General features: G+C 43.7%; 1 protein-coding gene and 1 pseudogene across 2 annotated transcripts in view; both read left to right on the plus strand.

The window, feature by feature from the left end:
* The first annotated feature begins 6,051 nt into the window (after positions 1-6,051).
* Positions 6,052-6,198, plus strand: LOC120609753 (uncharacterized; annotated as a pseudogene).
* Positions 6,199-14,873: 8,675 nt separating this feature from the next.
* Positions 14,874-17,278, plus strand: part of PDZD8 (PDZ domain containing 8) — a 65,558-nt gene continuing 63,153 nt past the window's right edge. The window contains exon 1 of one of the 2 annotated variants that reach the window (XM_039871085.1): positions 14,874-15,996. In XM_039871085.1, coding sequence (XP_039727019.1) covers positions 15,131-15,996 — 866 coding nt within the window. In that variant the 5' untranslated portion in view covers positions 14,874-15,130. The remainder of the gene's footprint in view (positions 15,997-17,278) is intronic. The other variant, XM_039871084.1, reaches the window with a different exon arrangement.

Genomic DNA, 17,278 nt, shown 5'->3' on the forward strand with positions numbered 1-17,278 from the left:
CAGGATAATCTCATCTCAATATACTTAATTATATCTGCAAACACCCTTTTTCGAAACAAGGTCATATTTATGGATACTAGGGGTTAAGAGTTGGACATGTCTTTTGGGGGCCACCATTCGACTCACTATGCCCTGTGGTACACTGAGCTCTAAGACAAGTTTACCAAATATTTTTGATTAGCCTTATAAAGTGTGAGCGAACAGCTGATGCGTCGCCCACAACACAAACTATTTATAGAATCTAAAGGTTGGATAAATGAAGACAGCAATTTGCATTATTTATGAGAAAAGTGTTTCATGGCATTTTGTTTTTGAATATTCTGGAATGACGTCAAGCCTGGTCTGTCACATCTGAAGTCACTGTCTTCTCTAGTCTCTCTTGAATTTGTATTAATGATAATAGAGTTAGATGGTTATTACGGTGTATTGAGCACTTGCTAGGTACCAGGAACTGTACTGGGCTCTTTATGAGGCTTATCGTATTGAATCTTCACAACAACCGTTTGAGGGCAGAATTATTATCCCCAAGAGTCACACTCAGCTGGTCTGGTACCAGGTCGGTGCTTTTCACCACAAGGATAACCTTTCCGATGATCTGACACATTTGAGGGCTGTGGATGTCAGAAGCAAGAGGAGGACCTGATGTGAGCGGCATCTACTACATACCAAGCACTGCGTGTGCTGCTTCACATTCGTTCTCACCTTATCTATGAGAAAGATGGTGCAGAACTTAGTGAGAAGTTGATCACACCATCCAGGGCTTCCCATGGATGTAACCTGCTAAAGGCAGGCTATAGATACAGAGACATTCTTGTCTCTGTATCAGGGCCAAGGGGGGTCAGCCCCTACAGATCTACTCATAGTAACTTAAGGGAACATGACACAGAGAGACAACAGAATGGCGATCGTAAACTGAAAGTGAGAAAGTACTTCCTGAATTAGGATACCTTTCTTGCTTGAGAAGCTGCTAATGTCACCTCCCAAGCTGTTGGCCCGGATGGGAAGTAAAGTGAGGCAACCTCCAAGGGTAAGCTCCAAAGCAAAGGTTTCTCTTGGCATGTATTCATTCTGGGCATCATTTTCCACCCCAAACCTAGGAAAGGATTTCTTTTCAAAAGCCTCACACTAGTCTCATAATTTCCCTTTTTCTTTTGATACCAGTAGTATCTTTCCCCTCCTCTACGCTTGAGCGTCGAGGACGTGCAGCTCAGATAGAGATCACAACTGACCTTCTCCCTTTAGTCTTCTTCATGTAGCTCCATTCACATGGTTGTCCAAGTCAGCTGTCAGGACACCATTCAGCTCCCCTCTGCCTCAGAGCCGTCAGTCATCAAGTCCTGCCCACCAATCTGCCTCCTCCCTGGCTTCCTCTCTCCCCTAACCATCAGTGCCCTGAATCAGGTTTTCAGCATCTCTGTCCTGAACTCAATCAGGTCTCCTGCCTCCGTCACCTCCTGATTTGATCTTGTTCTTTTGCTTTCAATGTTGTGATGCACTCCCCCCACCCCCACATTAACTTACAGCAGTGATTTTTAAAATGTGTCTGGAGAAAACCTAGCTTAATGGGTCTTGTAGGGGTCTTAATGGGCTCAGCAAAGAAAAAAAAAAAGAAAGAAAAAAAAATCTGCCTGAGTTTTGAACAAATTAAGAGACATAGGATTCTGATAGACAGAAATGAAAATATCATCTTTATTGCTGATAAGCTATGTTGGAGGACATGGCTTAGATCTGGCCAAATAGCATGGCAACATTTCTTTGAATTAAACCACAGATGCCTGAACATACCTCCTCTTTGGGGAAGATTGTTATTTGAGAGGAGGGTTTTCAGGTATGGATAAAGGAATGTAAATTAATGTACAAACCCAAGGGTTAGACTTTTTAAAAATTAATATGACTGACATGAATGGAGTAGAAAAATGCGATGGTAGCCATCAGTCATCAAGTCCTGCCCACCAATCTGCCCTTGGTCAAAGATAATTTGACTCCTCTTCTTTAAGAAAGGGATCCAGCCTCGATCCTACCCCCTACAGACCTTTGAGGTAACTGTAGAACATGGAAGAAGAAAGGTCTGCCCAGTTAAGAATTTTGTGGAAAGAACTGTACACTCGTCAGTCTAAAGTCTTAATTACTCTCACTCCGATGGGAATGACTATAAAAGGGCATGTAGTCTAAATTGGGCAGGATCGATGTTCTTAGCCAGCTTTTGAATTCTGTTCAGTCCAAAGATATTCTGGTCTGTGCCAGGAAGTGAGACAGAGAGTAAAAACATCTGAAACATATGAGCATCCTCCACCTATTGATCTAAAGGTATCAGAGGATGTAATGACCCCAAGTGTGGTTTGAGGAAAGTAGCTTTAGTGCAAATGAGTACAGAATTTCCTGGGGATTGGACAAGCATCTAGTTCAATTTCTATAGAGTTCCAGGAAAATAGAAGTTTCGACAGCCATTGGCTTATTTCATCAATGCATTCGGGTCCTCAAATGGATTTCTTTTAAATATGTTTGTATAAAGAGGGACAAGGCTCTTAATAAACCGATACCTTTCAATGAATCCAGTAACTGTCAAAGCTCCTCTTCAGTTTGTATAAGAAAAATGTGCCCACGGAAGTGCTTTCTAGGGTTAATGGTTGTAAAATTTCAGTTGCTTTTCTACCCAGAGGAGTTTATACATACCAAACATATCCAGATCATTCATTCAACACATTTTGAATTCCTGGGCTTGGAGTTATAAAGACAGATAAGAAGTGCAGTCCAGTTGGAGTGAATAGGCATATTAGCAAATTTGACTACTGTGTCTTGACAGAGTCAAGGATAGATGTATGTACTGAGAACATTGAGGTCCAAAGGAAGGGGCATTAGAATGTCTGGGGTGAAGATAGAGTCTTTAAGAATAAAGGAGCAGTCTGGCAGGAAGGCAAGGGCACTCCAGTATAAAAGAACTGCCTGTGCAAAGGCCCTGAAGTCTTTTTTGAGAGTCCAGAAGTATTTGAGAGTCTAGAAATAAACTCTCACATTTATGGTCAATTGATTTTTGCAAAGGGTCTGGGACAATACAATGAGGGAAAGAACAGTCTTTACAACAAATAGTCTGGGACAACTGGATATCTACATGAAAAAGAATGAAGTTGGACCCCAACTTTGCATCATACACAAAAATCAGTTCAAGATGGATTATAAGCCTAAATGTAAGAACTAAAACTATAAAGTTCCTGGAAGAAAAGATAGGAGTAAATCTTCATGACCTTGGATTAGGCAACGATATCTTAAGTATGACACCAAAAGCAAAAGCAAACAGAAAAAAAAAGATAAATTTGACTTCATCAAAATCTAAAAACTTTGTGCTTCAAAGGACACCATCAAGAAAGTAAAAAGATAATTCATGGAATAGGAAAAAATATTTGCAAATCAAATATATGAGAAGTGACTTGTATTTGGAAATATAAAGAAATCTTTCAACTTAACAAAAGACAAATAACTCAATTTAAAAATAGGCAAAGGATTTGATTAGTCATCTCTCCAAAGAAGACCAACATTAGCCACTCAGGAAATGCACATCAAAATCACAGTGAGATGCTACTACCATGCATCCTTTGGGATGACTAAAATCAAGACAAATGTATGATGACCAAATGGAGAAATTTGAACCCTCATACACTGCTGTTAAGAATGTAAAATGGTGCAACTGCTTTGGAAAACAGCCTAGCAGTTCCTCCAAAGGTTAAACATAGAGCTACCACATGACCTAGAAATTGTACTCATAGGTGTATATCCAAGAGAAATGAAAATATGACTACACAAAAACTTGTACACAAATGTTTACAGCAGCATTTATTCATCATAGCCAAAAAGTAGAAAAACCTAAATGTTTAACAACTGATGAAAGCATTAACATTGTATGTGTATGCATACAATGGAATATTATTTGGCCATAAAGAAGAATGTAATATTGATACAAGCTATATAACATGCATAAATTTTGAAAGCATTGCTAAGTGCAAGTAACCAGTAACAAAAAAATCACATATTATATGATTCCTTTTATATGAAATATCTAGATTAAGCAAATACATAGAGACAGAAAGTGATTAGTGGTTGCAGAGGGCTGAGTGGGAGGAAGTGGGTGAGTGACTGCTAATGGGTGTGGGGTTTCTTTTTAGGGTATTGAAAATATTCCAAAATTAGATTTTGGTGATGGTGACAGAACTCTGAATATATTAAAATCTAATCGACCCGCTTTAAATAGGTGAGTTGTATGGTATGTGAAAAGTATTTCAATAAAGCTGTTAAAAATCTCATTAATCATAGATATTGACGAAACATAAAAACGCTGTCAATGTATTTATAGCACTCCGACATGTTTCCCCATCTTACTACAGTAAACTTGAACAAAGAGGGGGTTAGGGGCGCCAAAATCTCCCTGTCCTCGTGTAGTCAAAAATCCATCTATAACTTTCAGCACCCCCAAAACTTAACTACTAATAGCCTACTGTTAACTGGAAGTCTTACTGATGATGTAAACAGTCAATTAATACATATTTTGTATGTTATATATATCATATACTGTATTCTTACAATGAAGTAAGCTAGAGCAAAGAAAATATTAAGAAAATCATAAGAGAAAATGCATTTACAGAACTGTACATATTTATTGAAAGAAAATCTGCTCAGGTGGACCCCTGTAGTTCACATCCATGCTCTTCGAGGGTCAACTGTACTCAAGGCCCTATTGGCACTTTTTCAACTTACAGTAACCTTATACTTTGTTGGTCTTTGAAAGTCAGATGAAGCAAGTCAACATTTTGTAATAAGAGGGAAGAGGTACTTCAAAGTTCAGTGGTCAGATTTACACCCACTAGGAAAGGCCTGGTCAGTAAGTATCACCTTACAATATCTTATAACGTAACACCTTAACCCAGGCTTATTAACAGTTTGCACGGTGTTAATTAGGCTTAATTGTCTTTGGGGGGAAACTGAAGAGTAAGCAGAAGAAAGATGCTCAGCCAGCGTACTTCTGAATTTTTCTTGGCTAATGTTGATTATTTAGTTTCTCTGGCTGTAGGGTCAAAGGAGCAAAGAACTGGCGTATCATGGTAGTCACCGGGTCAGAATTTGGGCACAGATAAACCTGGTTTGGAATATTGTCCCCACCCCCTTGTGCAAGCTGCGTCTCCTCTCCATGCCTATATTTCCTCCCTGTAAAATGGGAATTCCTTACTTCCTTCATTTTTACTTGAGGGCTTATCCCATAATAGGGTGCCCATTTACAGTATCTTTATTTTCAAAAGGCTTTTAGTAGACACTTATTAGCAATATAGCTTGATGATTTTTTCCTGACTTAAAAAAAATAGCGTTGGCATTTTCTGCAGATTAGTATCTTATCCTCCTTTCATTAATTGTTTTATTTTGATGTGTTTATTATTAAGTTACTTGTCAAAGTGCTTTCCATGAAACTATGCTATCAATCGAGAAGTAATTAAAACATCTGCTTGCTATGCATTTTGTTAGTTAATTGTGTCTCGACTGCTGCTTAGCGAAAGCGTGTAGAGTGCAGTCAGAACGAGGATGCCCAGCTGAAGAACTCCATTCTCCTGACAGGTGGTGGGCAGTAGGGTACAATGAAGGCAAGAGGCATTGTACATCTCCTCCGCTCCAAATTGCCTTCTAAGGCCCCGTTCATTCCACGAATTCTTTAGGGGTTAAGCAGACCTCTTTGTTACATTGCAAATACCCCAAATGATCCATCAGTTGACCGTGCAGGCAATTCCTTTCCATACTGTTCTTAGACCTGGGCAAGATAAGAAAGGTCCTTGCCGTAGAGGATACCATATTATCTCTCTTTTACACACACACACACACACACACACACACGCTTGTGCACGCCATCACACACACATACATTAAAAAACATGTGTATGCCTCTGTCACTTGGGCCCTGGTGCTGAGCACTGGCATGTTAATACTCCAACCTAAACATCCACTCTTGGGACTAGCATAATCACAAAAGAAGTGCACATTGGCAGCTGAGAAACAGACTATAATAGTGAACAATTCACACTTACCTGGTAGAGGAGATACCGTGATTATGAAGGTGATTTTTCCAAGGCAAGGTCACCCATCAACCCCAGTGGTTTCCCCAAATGTGGGAAACTCGACTGCATAATTTGTGGTTGTGGGGGACTGAATTTGTGCTTTTGCCTAAAAAAAGTTTGTATTACTTGTAAATATATATGTAAACCTAGGCATAATGGGTGAAATGTGCTGATTATTTATATTGGTAACTAAATTAAGAAAATAAATGCTAGATTTGTGAATAGTCTTATTTTTGTAAAAATATTTATTAAGAGTTAATTCCATTTTTGAAATGTCAAATAAAAACTATAGCTTTATTTAAACACTTTTTAAATAACTTTTTATTCATTATTACGATATCTACTTTGCCTTTTAATGTTAAGATTTTTCATGCTTTAATAAATAAATTTTCACACAATGCAATATATATATATATGTGCCTTACTGCTAAATTGCACACCTGAAACTTACTGGATTTTGTTAATCAATGTCACCATAATAAATAAATAAATAAATAAATAAATAAATAAATAAATAAATAAATTTTCTTCTAAGATATTTCATTCTTATTTTTCATATTTACTTTCATTTACATTTTTATGAAATATATTCAAATTTGATAATCTTTGATTATAATTAAACATTAATTTTAATCCTTTAGATACTTATTGTCAATGGTATGTAAATTTTGATTATAATTACATAACTAGTGATTTTTTTTCTGGCATAAAAACGAATTATTCATACAGAATATATGATGATTCATAAAATATGCCTTTATTTTATCACTCCTCCAAATATTTCTGGGCTGTCGATAGCACATGCACAATAATAATTAAATTCAGTTGCCTTTGATATTTTTCCAACCTTCGGTCATATAAAAACTATAGTTTTACATTTTAAAATAATTTTGCCATTATGAAGCCATATTTATCAATGCAGAGGGAGAAGACAAATTCAATTTAACAGCTTGATTTGTAACTTTTAAACATTTAGAACTTTTGTACTCTAGGCCTGACCCCACATATTTTAAAGATGGGCCTGATTGCTTCAATTAAATAATTAGATTGTTCTTTTCCTAAAATTAATAGTTAACTTATTGACACTAAGTATGTCAGACTTTATATTAAGTAATTTCTACATAATATCTCATTAAATCCTTTCAATAATCCTGCATCATAGATAATTTTATTGTCCTTACATTACACATAGGAAACTGAGGCTTGGCAAGTTTAAATGCTCATATAACCATTAAGTCCTGGAGCTGAAATCTGACCCCAGGAGGTCTGAGCGACTTTGGGAAAAGGCACTTTGGTAGAGCTGACCTTGACTGGCATCTCTTAAGAAGAACTTGGACACAGGGAAGACAGTGCAGGAGGGTCAGGATATTGAGAGAAAGGGCTGCAAGAAAAAAGTCCCCACCAGCATCACTGTCAAGCCAGAGATCAGATGTCGCCTCCAGGGAACATCCGCAAGCCCCCAAAACTACCAAATATCTGAATGGACAAAAAGAAATGCCAGTATCACTGAGCCTTCATGTTCTACTGATTTCGGCAATGAGCAGATGAGAAAAATATCCATTCATTTTCGTTGCTCTTGAATGTTCAGTCATTTAACAGGAAAATTCAGAGGATTGTTTCCTTCTTCCTTTCTTTCCTCCCTCTATCTTTCTTTCTCCTCCTCTCCCTCCCTCCTTCCTTCCCTCCCATGCTCCCTCTCTTCTCCCTCACCCCGTTTCTTCTAGCAAGTACATATTACGGTACTACAATGCACTAAGCTCTATGCTAGGTACTGAACAAAACAGACAGGGCCTTGTCTTTATGGAAATTAGCATCCAGTGGGGAGACAGCAAATGAACATGAAATACTGAAAAGTACAACTACAGCACAAATGCCATGAAGGAGGGCTAGGGTGCCCTAGGAAAGCATGTACTGGGGAATCTGGCCCAGTCTCTGCGTATCAGTGAAGACTTCCCAGAGGAAGCAACACCTGAGCAGTAATCTGGGTAGTAGTAGGGGTTAACCAAACAAAGGTTCAGGAGAACATTCTAGGCTGAGAGCCTTGAGAGGGGAGGGAGCCTGTGGGTTGAAGCCTGAAGATTCTGACTGGAGGCCAGTGAGGCTATCTATATATATACATATCAAAGTTCCAGACCTTCCAGACCAGGAAGTGGACAAATTGTGGCCCACCACCTAGTTTTGTAAAGAAAGTTTTATTGGCGCACAGCCACTCTCATTTGATTACTTATTGCCCATGGCTGCTTTCAGCTACAATGGTAGAGTTGAATAGTTATGGTAGATACCTTATGGCCCCCAAGACCTAAAATATTTACTCACTGCCCTTTACAGAAAACGGTTGCAGACCCCTGATCCAGACCATGGAGGTCAGGCCTCGTAAGCCTCTTGAGGATTGTGCCCTGTATCCTCACAGCCGTGGGAAGCCATCAAAATGTTTTAAGAGGGAAGGGGATAGGGAATAATAGGATCTGATTTTCATAAGGAACATTCAGGGGCCAAATACATACTTACATTTCTGGATGTCCCGGGCCAGGCCTTCCGAAGACCCTGGCATTAACCTCCACAGGAATAGATTCTAAGTCCCCACTTGGCTGTGGCAGGGGGCCCCATTATTTTCCTCCTACTTGTATTAGCCAGACTTCTTTGGGAGCCAGTGACAGAAACACAATATAAGACTTCTATACAGCAGGAAGGGAAAGTATTGGTTCACCTAGCCAGGAAGGGCAGTGGGGAGGCTCAGAGAATGCAAGAAAGAGCAACGGAAAACAGAGCCTACATCACTTGAACCAGGGACTCCCCATCTCAAGAACCTCCATTCACTTCTTATCTTAGCTTAACTCTGCTTAGCTTCCTGCACAAACAAGCTTTCTCCATGGGGCCACTCCAGATTCGTGTTCTCCCAAGGTTGGCCACCCCAGAAGAAGAAGAGAGTCTACTTCCTAAGGTCTGTATGTTAGTCTCAGAATTGGATTCTAATGAGCCCTGCTTGAGTCCTATGTCCACTCTCTCTAGAACAATCTTTGTCGAAGGGTTTAGGTACCATAAATTGGCCAAACGTGGATCACATGCCTATCCTTGAGGCCAGGGGGATGGGGCCTGGAAATGAGAACCCAGAGAGCACAAGCTAGAAGGCAGAGTTCACAAAAGAGAGGAACGCTAGCAGACAAAAAAAAAAAAAAAAATCCAAATAACAGAATAGGCCTGCTATATGTGCCAGGCTGGTACCCACAAGCTTTGAAGGGAAAGCCACCTCTGCTCTCATGACCAGAGCTGACTGAACCAGAAATCAGTCCCAGAACGACCTCCAACACATATCAGTTGGACACAGTGGGGGCTGATCAGAGTAACCCTGAAGTGACTCTGCGTAAATGTCCGGTAGAAGCCCCCTGCTGAGTGGCTGCAAGCTCACGAATCAAACTTTCTCATTTGGAAACAAAAAAAAAAGAGGGCTGTTTGCACTCAGATTGATATAGCCAACAACACTTAGAAATGTGTCCAGGTTTCCATGCAGCTCACTCTACATCCCAGGGTATAAATAGAAATGCAGTTAACCTCCAGTCTGAAGAAAAGCCAGGCCTGTCTTTTCTTCTAAGGAATTTGCCTGTCTTGATCAGTACAATCTGATGCTCTGGAAATTTCTTCCTCTGCCTTTTAAAGAACTGTTTCTGTCATTGAATTTCACACATCTAGCAAACCACTCTTATAGTCAACATAAAATAAAGATTCTCTCATTGAAAGGGAATTTAAACACTTTGTTAGGTGGCCAGGGGACATTTAATCTCAAGACTTTCTGTAGAGGAAGCTGAAGTGAAAGCTAAGTGTCACAGAAATAATAACCTACTGGTAGTGGAGAAAGAGTCCCAGGTTCAAATCCTTGTTGGGGATCATGGGCTAGTCACCTCTCCTCTCTTCTGGGAAACCAAATTTCAAAAACATGCATTCATTCTACAAAGCTGTATGGCCGGAACAGGAGGGCAGTGTGACTGAAGAGTGAATGAGGTGGAAAGTGGCAGGTGAGGCCCCAGAGGCAACACGGGCCAGATCATTTGGCTTTTACCTGGCTTGAGAGTGGGAACTGTATTTATTTCTTGTGGCTGCTATAACAAATCACCACAAACTTAGTGGCTTAAAATAACACAGATTTAATTATCTTACATTCCTGGAGGTCAAATGCCCAACCTCCAGCAGATCTCACTGGACTGAAAGCAAGGGGTTGGCAGAGCTGAGTTCTCTTCTGCATGCTCCAGGGAAGAATCCGTGTTTTCGCCTTCTCCAGCTTCTTAGAGGTTGCCCGCATTTCTCACATAATGTAGTGAAATCTGCAGGTTATTTATCCGCATCGTGTCCGTTTCCCCATCCATAAAATGGAGATAGTAATACCTACCCCAAAGGGCAATTGAGAGAATGTAGATGCTTCTAAAGTGCTTAGCACAATGCTTCCCATTTATTATGCTCTTGATGTATGATAGCCATTATTATTAATATGGCTGTGGGGAGCCATTGAAGAATTTTTAGCAACCAAGTGACAAGATCAGATTTGTACTGGAGTAAGATCACTCTAGCAACAGTGTGACTTGGACGGTGGAAGGAAAAGGATTAAAATCATGCTATTCCTTTGGTGACTTCACAAAGACTGCAAAATAGAAGCCAAACTTGCCCTGATACTCCAGCCCTACATAATTTGGCTCAATCCTACGTTACGGTCTTACCTCTATCTCTTCCTCTCTGCACTGACCTTATTTATACCACTCTCCAGCCATCCTGGGCTCGGTTTCCCTAAACTCTATTGGATTTCCAACTTCTGAACTTTGGCCACCTGATTAGAATGCCCTTCTAATTATCAAAGACCAATGTAAATTTCATTTGCCCCAAGAAGCTGCCCACCTTCCCCAGCCTTCGTCCTCCATTTAAGCTAGAATTGCCCATCTATGCTAATTCTCGATCCTCTCTCCGTCCTTGGCAGCCCAGAATAGGCAAACTTGGACGTAGATAATAAGATTAGTAGAGCTTATCTGGAGTTTCTCTCCCAGCACCCGAAATTGAAATAGCAAGTCACAATAGGCACCAGAAACATAAGACCCTCTAGATTTGAGTACAGAGCTGGTACCTTCCAAAGCTGCCTGCACGCTGAGGCTATGGGGAAGTAGGAACCAAGAGCCTTATGGAGGAAAATGGCACAGACTTGCAGAGAGATGTAGAGACAAGTTAATGGATGGGGACGGGGCCAGAAGGAATGAGAGAGAGAAACAGCTCTCTCACTCCTAGGTTTCTGAGAGATCACCAGCTGAACATCTTGCAGCTGAGTTCCCAGAGATTCCCCAGTCTCCTTAACATAAATACAATTTCAGTTAACTTAGCTTGAAGCAGTTTCTATTCCTTGCAATCGACTGTCCCTGTCCCTGGACCAGAAGGCTGTGGGCCCACAATACACTGAATACTGTCTCTTCCCATCAGTTACGTAGGTGTCTGTCTGCTTCCACCTGGACCTGGCTCCCCCAGTGGCAGGGACTCGGCCCTATTCATTCAGTATTCGCAGAACTCATGCTGGATGCTCAAAAATAGTTGTTGAATTTGAATTCTGACAGTTCACAAAACAGTTTAATGTATTATTTTTAGGCAATCATTCTAAACTTCTCTATGCCTTCCCCATATTTTGCTATATTTGCATTATTTTATATTACTATATTATTTTTATCAAGGTGTCGCACTACTTATAAACTCTCCTTATGCATATGCTTTGGCTTTCTCATCCTCTTTGGTGGTGACCAGAAAGGATTGGGAGTTTAGCAGCAGAAGTGATCCATGCCTCTATCTAGTTGGTGAGAATGCTTGTCTTGCATCTTCCTGTATTCAACAGCCTTTACCCTTGAAATAGATACTTCTCATGAAGGCTGTTGGGGCAGCTTAATTTCAATGATGTCATTTAAAACTCATTAAAAGGTCAGCAGGCAGGCTAAGTACCTTCTTCCTTCAAATACCTACTTAGATTTTCAAGCTGGGGCCAAAAGTTCTCAGACTCTTGAATTTCTATGAACCAGCATTAATATTAAAGGGGGAAAAAAAGGTTGCTGAATTTACATTCTCCTAGGGAATGTTATTAAAAATAATAAGCTTCTGTTAATACAGCATCGCCTCCTGCAATGCACAGGCATCTTCCGGCTCCAAATGGCAATAGTGCTGAGGGAAAGAAACCCTGGGTTAGCTGAATGACCTAGTGAAATTTAAAAGCAGCAAAGCTCTTAAGCTGGCAGACAATGGCTACCCCAGGCCTGAGAGGAGGGACAGGGTCAACACTCCCTGACATTTGGATTTTTAAAGAGATGAGGCACACAAAATGCTTAATACTGTGCCTAGCACATAGTTAATTCTCTATAAATATTACTACTATTATTGTAAATGGTCAATTAATTTGGTATTATTTGTTTCTATATTCCGATTGCAAGGAATAGAAACTGCTTCAAGCTAAGTTAACTGAAATTGTATTTATGTTAAGGAGACTGGGGAATCTCTGGGAACTCAGCTGCAAGATGTTCAGCTGGTGATCTCTCAGAAACCTAGGAGTGAGAGAGCTGTTTCTCTCTCTCATTCCTTCTGGCCCCGTCCCCATCCATTAACTTGTCTCTACATCTCTCTGCAAGTCTGTGCCATTTTCCTCCATACCAAAAAATAATACCAAATAATTACCAAATATTTGGTACCATACCAATAAATAATACCAAAAAAATGGTATTACCATTTTTAATACAAGAAAAACATTTTATCTTCCCCAAAGCTGTGCTGAGCTCCTCCATGGATTCGGAGTGCACCCCTCGGGAGACAAGTTTTACTGTGGAATCAAATGGATTTCAAAGATTAGAGGTTCCCAGAGGTCATCTGAGGAATAAGAAAGAGGCGGGAGGTGGAGAGGAGGAGGAGGACCCTGTGAGATGGCGTGTGACACCAAGGACTCTCTCTCAGGAAAACCACCTACTTACCCTGTAGGTGAGGAGGTGGTTTCGGAATATTTTAAGATGCGGGAGGGCTTAGCATACAGTTTGAGGATTTCGTATCTCAGTAATATGAGGAACGATTTTTTTGCTCCGCACCTTCTCTAGCTTCATTGACATTTTCTACAATGGTGCATAAGTGCTATAAACAAGGCTTTTGGTGGAAATCAAGGAAGGGTCTACATTTTTCATCTGGGTTGAAACAGTGTAGAACTGAGGCAGCATCCCAGAAGCAGAGGCCAGGAGCCAGAGATAACTGCAAAACAAGTTGCCTGGAGCTCCCAGAAACCCCAGCAGGGCCTTAGACTTCGTTCGGATGTGGAATGTAGGGTTTGAGCCTCGTTCCTCAGCAGGCACCTGTCTCACATCTTCGGAGTAAACAAGCCATCTGGTCTTATACCTGGGCCTGAGTGCGATGAGATGGGCCTGGTTCCCAAGTTCTGAACATGCTCCAGCCTGGTTAGAATGGGGCCGAACTGTTTTTGTTCCAGAAGACTCAAGACAAACACTGGCTAGAAGATCTTCGAGGGCTAGAGAGGAGCCCTGCCCTTGCTCCTCAGGGCCATCCGGGACTGGTCTGACTTTTAGGTATGGAATCTCTGACCCTTGCAGGTGTAGAGGGAGAACTGTTGTGGTGTCTATGTAATCGGAGCCACATAACATTTATGATGTAACAACCAAGCAGTCAGAGGGCATGAGGAATAACAACGTTGCTGGGCAACCTGGCTTCATTAACTCTATGGCTTTGGTCAAGGTGCTACCCTGTGCAAAACCTCTTTAAATCTTTTCTGACCCCCTCTTCCCAGTTCCTCCTTCCTGTGCATCAGGGAACTGATAAGCCCCCTTTCAACTCTACCAATCTTGGTGTCATGGTACAGAGAAGTGACCAAGGGCTTTGGGTTAATGTCAGACAAATCAGGCTCCATTGCGTCACCCCAGGCAATTTTCTTTGCCTCGGTGTGCCAGTGTTTGCATCTGTAAAATGGGTGGGGGCAAGCAATAACTGCCTCGTAGATGGACTAAACGTGGTAATACACACGGGGCTTAACCCTCTGCAAGAGCCTGACAGTGAGCCACTGTTCATTTTCCAATCATCTGGCAAATTCATCTCATTCACCTTTCCTGTCCCAGCTCTTTTACTTACTTTCTTCTCATTTAAATTTCAACTGTCCACTTAGGTGCTAAATCTTATATCTTTTTTTCTCTCTCCCTCCTTCTCAGGGCCCACCCTCCCCAGACGCAGAAAAGCATCTGATGGTCGGATTGCTGGTCAGCGATGAAGGTCTCAGAGACAGTCAGTCCTCTCTTGTCCTTGGCTTAGGAAGTCTCCAAATGGCCAATTCAGATCTTCTGCAGCGCTGCCCTGCAAGGAAAGCCTCCGCTAGCCCATCTCTCAGGGTCGCTAGTGAAAGAAGCACACTGCAGCAGAGGTAACCCACAGGGACCACGGCCGCTGAGGCGGGATGGGAGCACTAGTAGATAAGAGGATGACCAAGATCAAAAAACGTGCCAGGCCATCCGCGCCCGGCCTTTTTATCCTCCAACTGGTGGCCCCAGTTATCCGCTCCTATTTCGACAGCTGCTCCAAAAGTGACAGCCACGTGGATCGGGGGGACTGGAGTGTTGGCGTGGGGGGCGGGGCTGGAAGGGAGCCGGAGATGGGAAAAAGGACCCGGTCGCGTACGCGCGCCGAGGCGCCGGCTGCCAAGCGACGCCGCCGGGAGCGAGTACGCTCCTGACGTCACGCGCCGTTCGTCCAATGAGCGGAGGCCGGAGAGAGCCGCCGTTCCGCCCCTCCCGCCTCCGCCGACACAGCAGCCGCCTCCCGGAGCGTCTGAGGAGTCGCGGGCCGCCGCAGGCTCGGGCGTCGCAGGGCGCCGGCCGGAGGCGCGGGACCAGGCCCTGGGAGCCGCTCGGCCGACCCCGCCGCCCGATGTCCTCAAGATGGAGGCAGGGGGGGCGGCGGCGTGAAGAAAGCGGCGCTGTGGGCGCGGGAGCTGTGGCCCGGGCGGCCCTGGCGGAGGCGGCGGCGGCGGCGGTGGCGGTGGCGGTGGCGGTATGGGGCTGCTGCTCATGATCCTGGTGTCGGCCGTGCTGGGCTCCTTCCTCACGCTCCTAACCCAGTTCTTGCTGCTTTACCGCAAACAGCCCGAGCCGCCGCCGGACGAGGCCGCCCGCGCGGGCGACGGCTTCCGCTACATCAAGCCGGTGCCGGGCCTGGCCCTCAGGGAGTATCTTTATGGCGCCGGCGGGACTGAGGAGCCCTCGGGCGGGCCCCCCGAGGGCGGCGCGACCCCGACCCCGGAGACCCCCGCCCCGCCGACGCGGGAGACCTGCTACTTCCTCAACGCCACCATCCTGTTCCTGTTCCGGGAGCTGCGGGACACCGCGCTGGCCCGCCGCTGGGTCACCAAGAAGATCAAGGTGGAGTTCGAGGAGCTGCTGCAGACCAAGACGGCCGGGCGCCTGCTGGAGGGGCTGAGCCTGCGGGACGTGTTCCTGGGCGAAACAGTGCCCTTCATCAAGACCATCCGGCTCGTCCGGCCCGTGGTGCCCTCGGCCAGCGGAGAGCCCGACGGCCCCGAGGGGGAGGCGCTGCCCGCCACCTGCCCCGAGGAGCTGGCCTTCGAGGCAGAGGTGGAGTACAACGGGGGCTTCCACCTGGCCATCGACGTGGACTTAGTCTTCGGCAAGTCCGCCTACCTGTTCGTCAAGTTGTCCCGAGTGGTGGGGAGGCTGCGCTTCGTCCTCACGCGCGTGCCCTTCACCCACTGGTTCTTCTCCTTCGTGGAGGACCCGCTGATCGACTTCGAGGTGCGTTCCCAGTTTGAAGGGCGGCCCATGCCCCAGCTCACCTCCATCATCGTCAACCAGCTCAAGAAAATCATCAAGCGCAAGCACACCCTTCCGAGTTACAAGATCAGGTGAGAGGCGGGTGGGGGAGAGGTATCCCACAGGTGCGGGGACCTGGCTGCTGGGAGTCTGGGCCTGGCGGGAGGCTGCTGCCTTGTGGCGTGGGAAGGACAAAGGCTTCTCCCCGGCCCCTGCCTTTCTAGGGATCTTCCCAACCCTGGACAGGGCCCGGGATAACGGCCAGGAGTGCACACCTTTGCTCCCAAAGGGCGTTAACGTGAACTAGAAACCTTTTGGCACGTTCTCGGGCACGCAGGCTGCTGTCAGCATGGGTGGAAGCAGCATGCCGAAAATAGAAGGGAAATCCACCCGCATCCCCAGGGTCCGCTCTGGGGCTGTTGAGAAACTCTTCCTCCTATGTGTGGTTGCTGCACTGAGAGCACTTTGCAGCATCACCCTGGCCACGTTGAGAAATTGTTCCTGGACACAAAGTACAGGCAGGAAGAATGTGCCGGTAAGGCCAGGGCCGTTATATTTTACAACTGCAGGTCGTTTTTGCTATGACAACTTTCAGGAAGAGAGAGTGTCTGTTGTAAAGGAATACGTTTCCATGGCAAATTGGAAAGGAGTTGGGAGCCTGTGCATACTGTAGTTCTGTGTACATTTTATGTCAACGTCATCTGCCCTTTCAGCATAGGTTGGGTAGCACAGACCCACCCAGACTCTGCCCCTCGTGTGTCAGCTCTCTATGGCTGTAAGTTCTTCACACAGTACCTGAAATCACCCTGCAGGTAGAATTTTAATGATAGGTAGTGATTTTAATTTTTAAAAGCTGTCTTGTATTTGGTGGTTTAATTTTATGTGATATAGTGTTTGATTCATTTTCAAGTTTTTTTGCTTTTTTTTTGTTTTTGTTTTAAATATAGAAGAAGTGGAAGAAGAAAGGAAGTTTTGTAAAACGAGACTTGGGTCTGGGGAAGGCTTGTTGTTATTGGAGTGGAAATGGTCATACATGGCTATTTCTTCTAAACATGAATTTTTAATATCACCTTCAGTCTTACTTTGTGTTCATTAAAATGTTTGACCTTTTTGGTTTTGTCCTTTATTATAAAATTATATCAATCTGGTATTTGCCTTACCCAGTGCCCTTTAGTGGAAGTTGCCTATTTCTAGATCACTAATTTTCTATCACAGTCTCAAGCATCAGTGACCCAGATAATCCAGAAATATTTTATGTTTGGATTTGAGATGGATTACTGACTTGTGTATGTGGCAGATTTACCTTACTAATTATGTTTTGTTTAAGCTAATAGCCCAGAGTGACAGCTTAAAACTGTCAGGTGGCAGGAGAGA

Source organism: Pteropus medius, unplaced genomic scaffold (assembly GCF_902729225.1).
Source record: "Pteropus medius unplaced genomic scaffold, Ma_sr-lr_union100, whole genome shotgun sequence".
Classification (NCBI taxonomy): Eukaryota; Metazoa; Chordata; class Mammalia; order Chiroptera; family Pteropodidae; genus Pteropus; species Pteropus medius.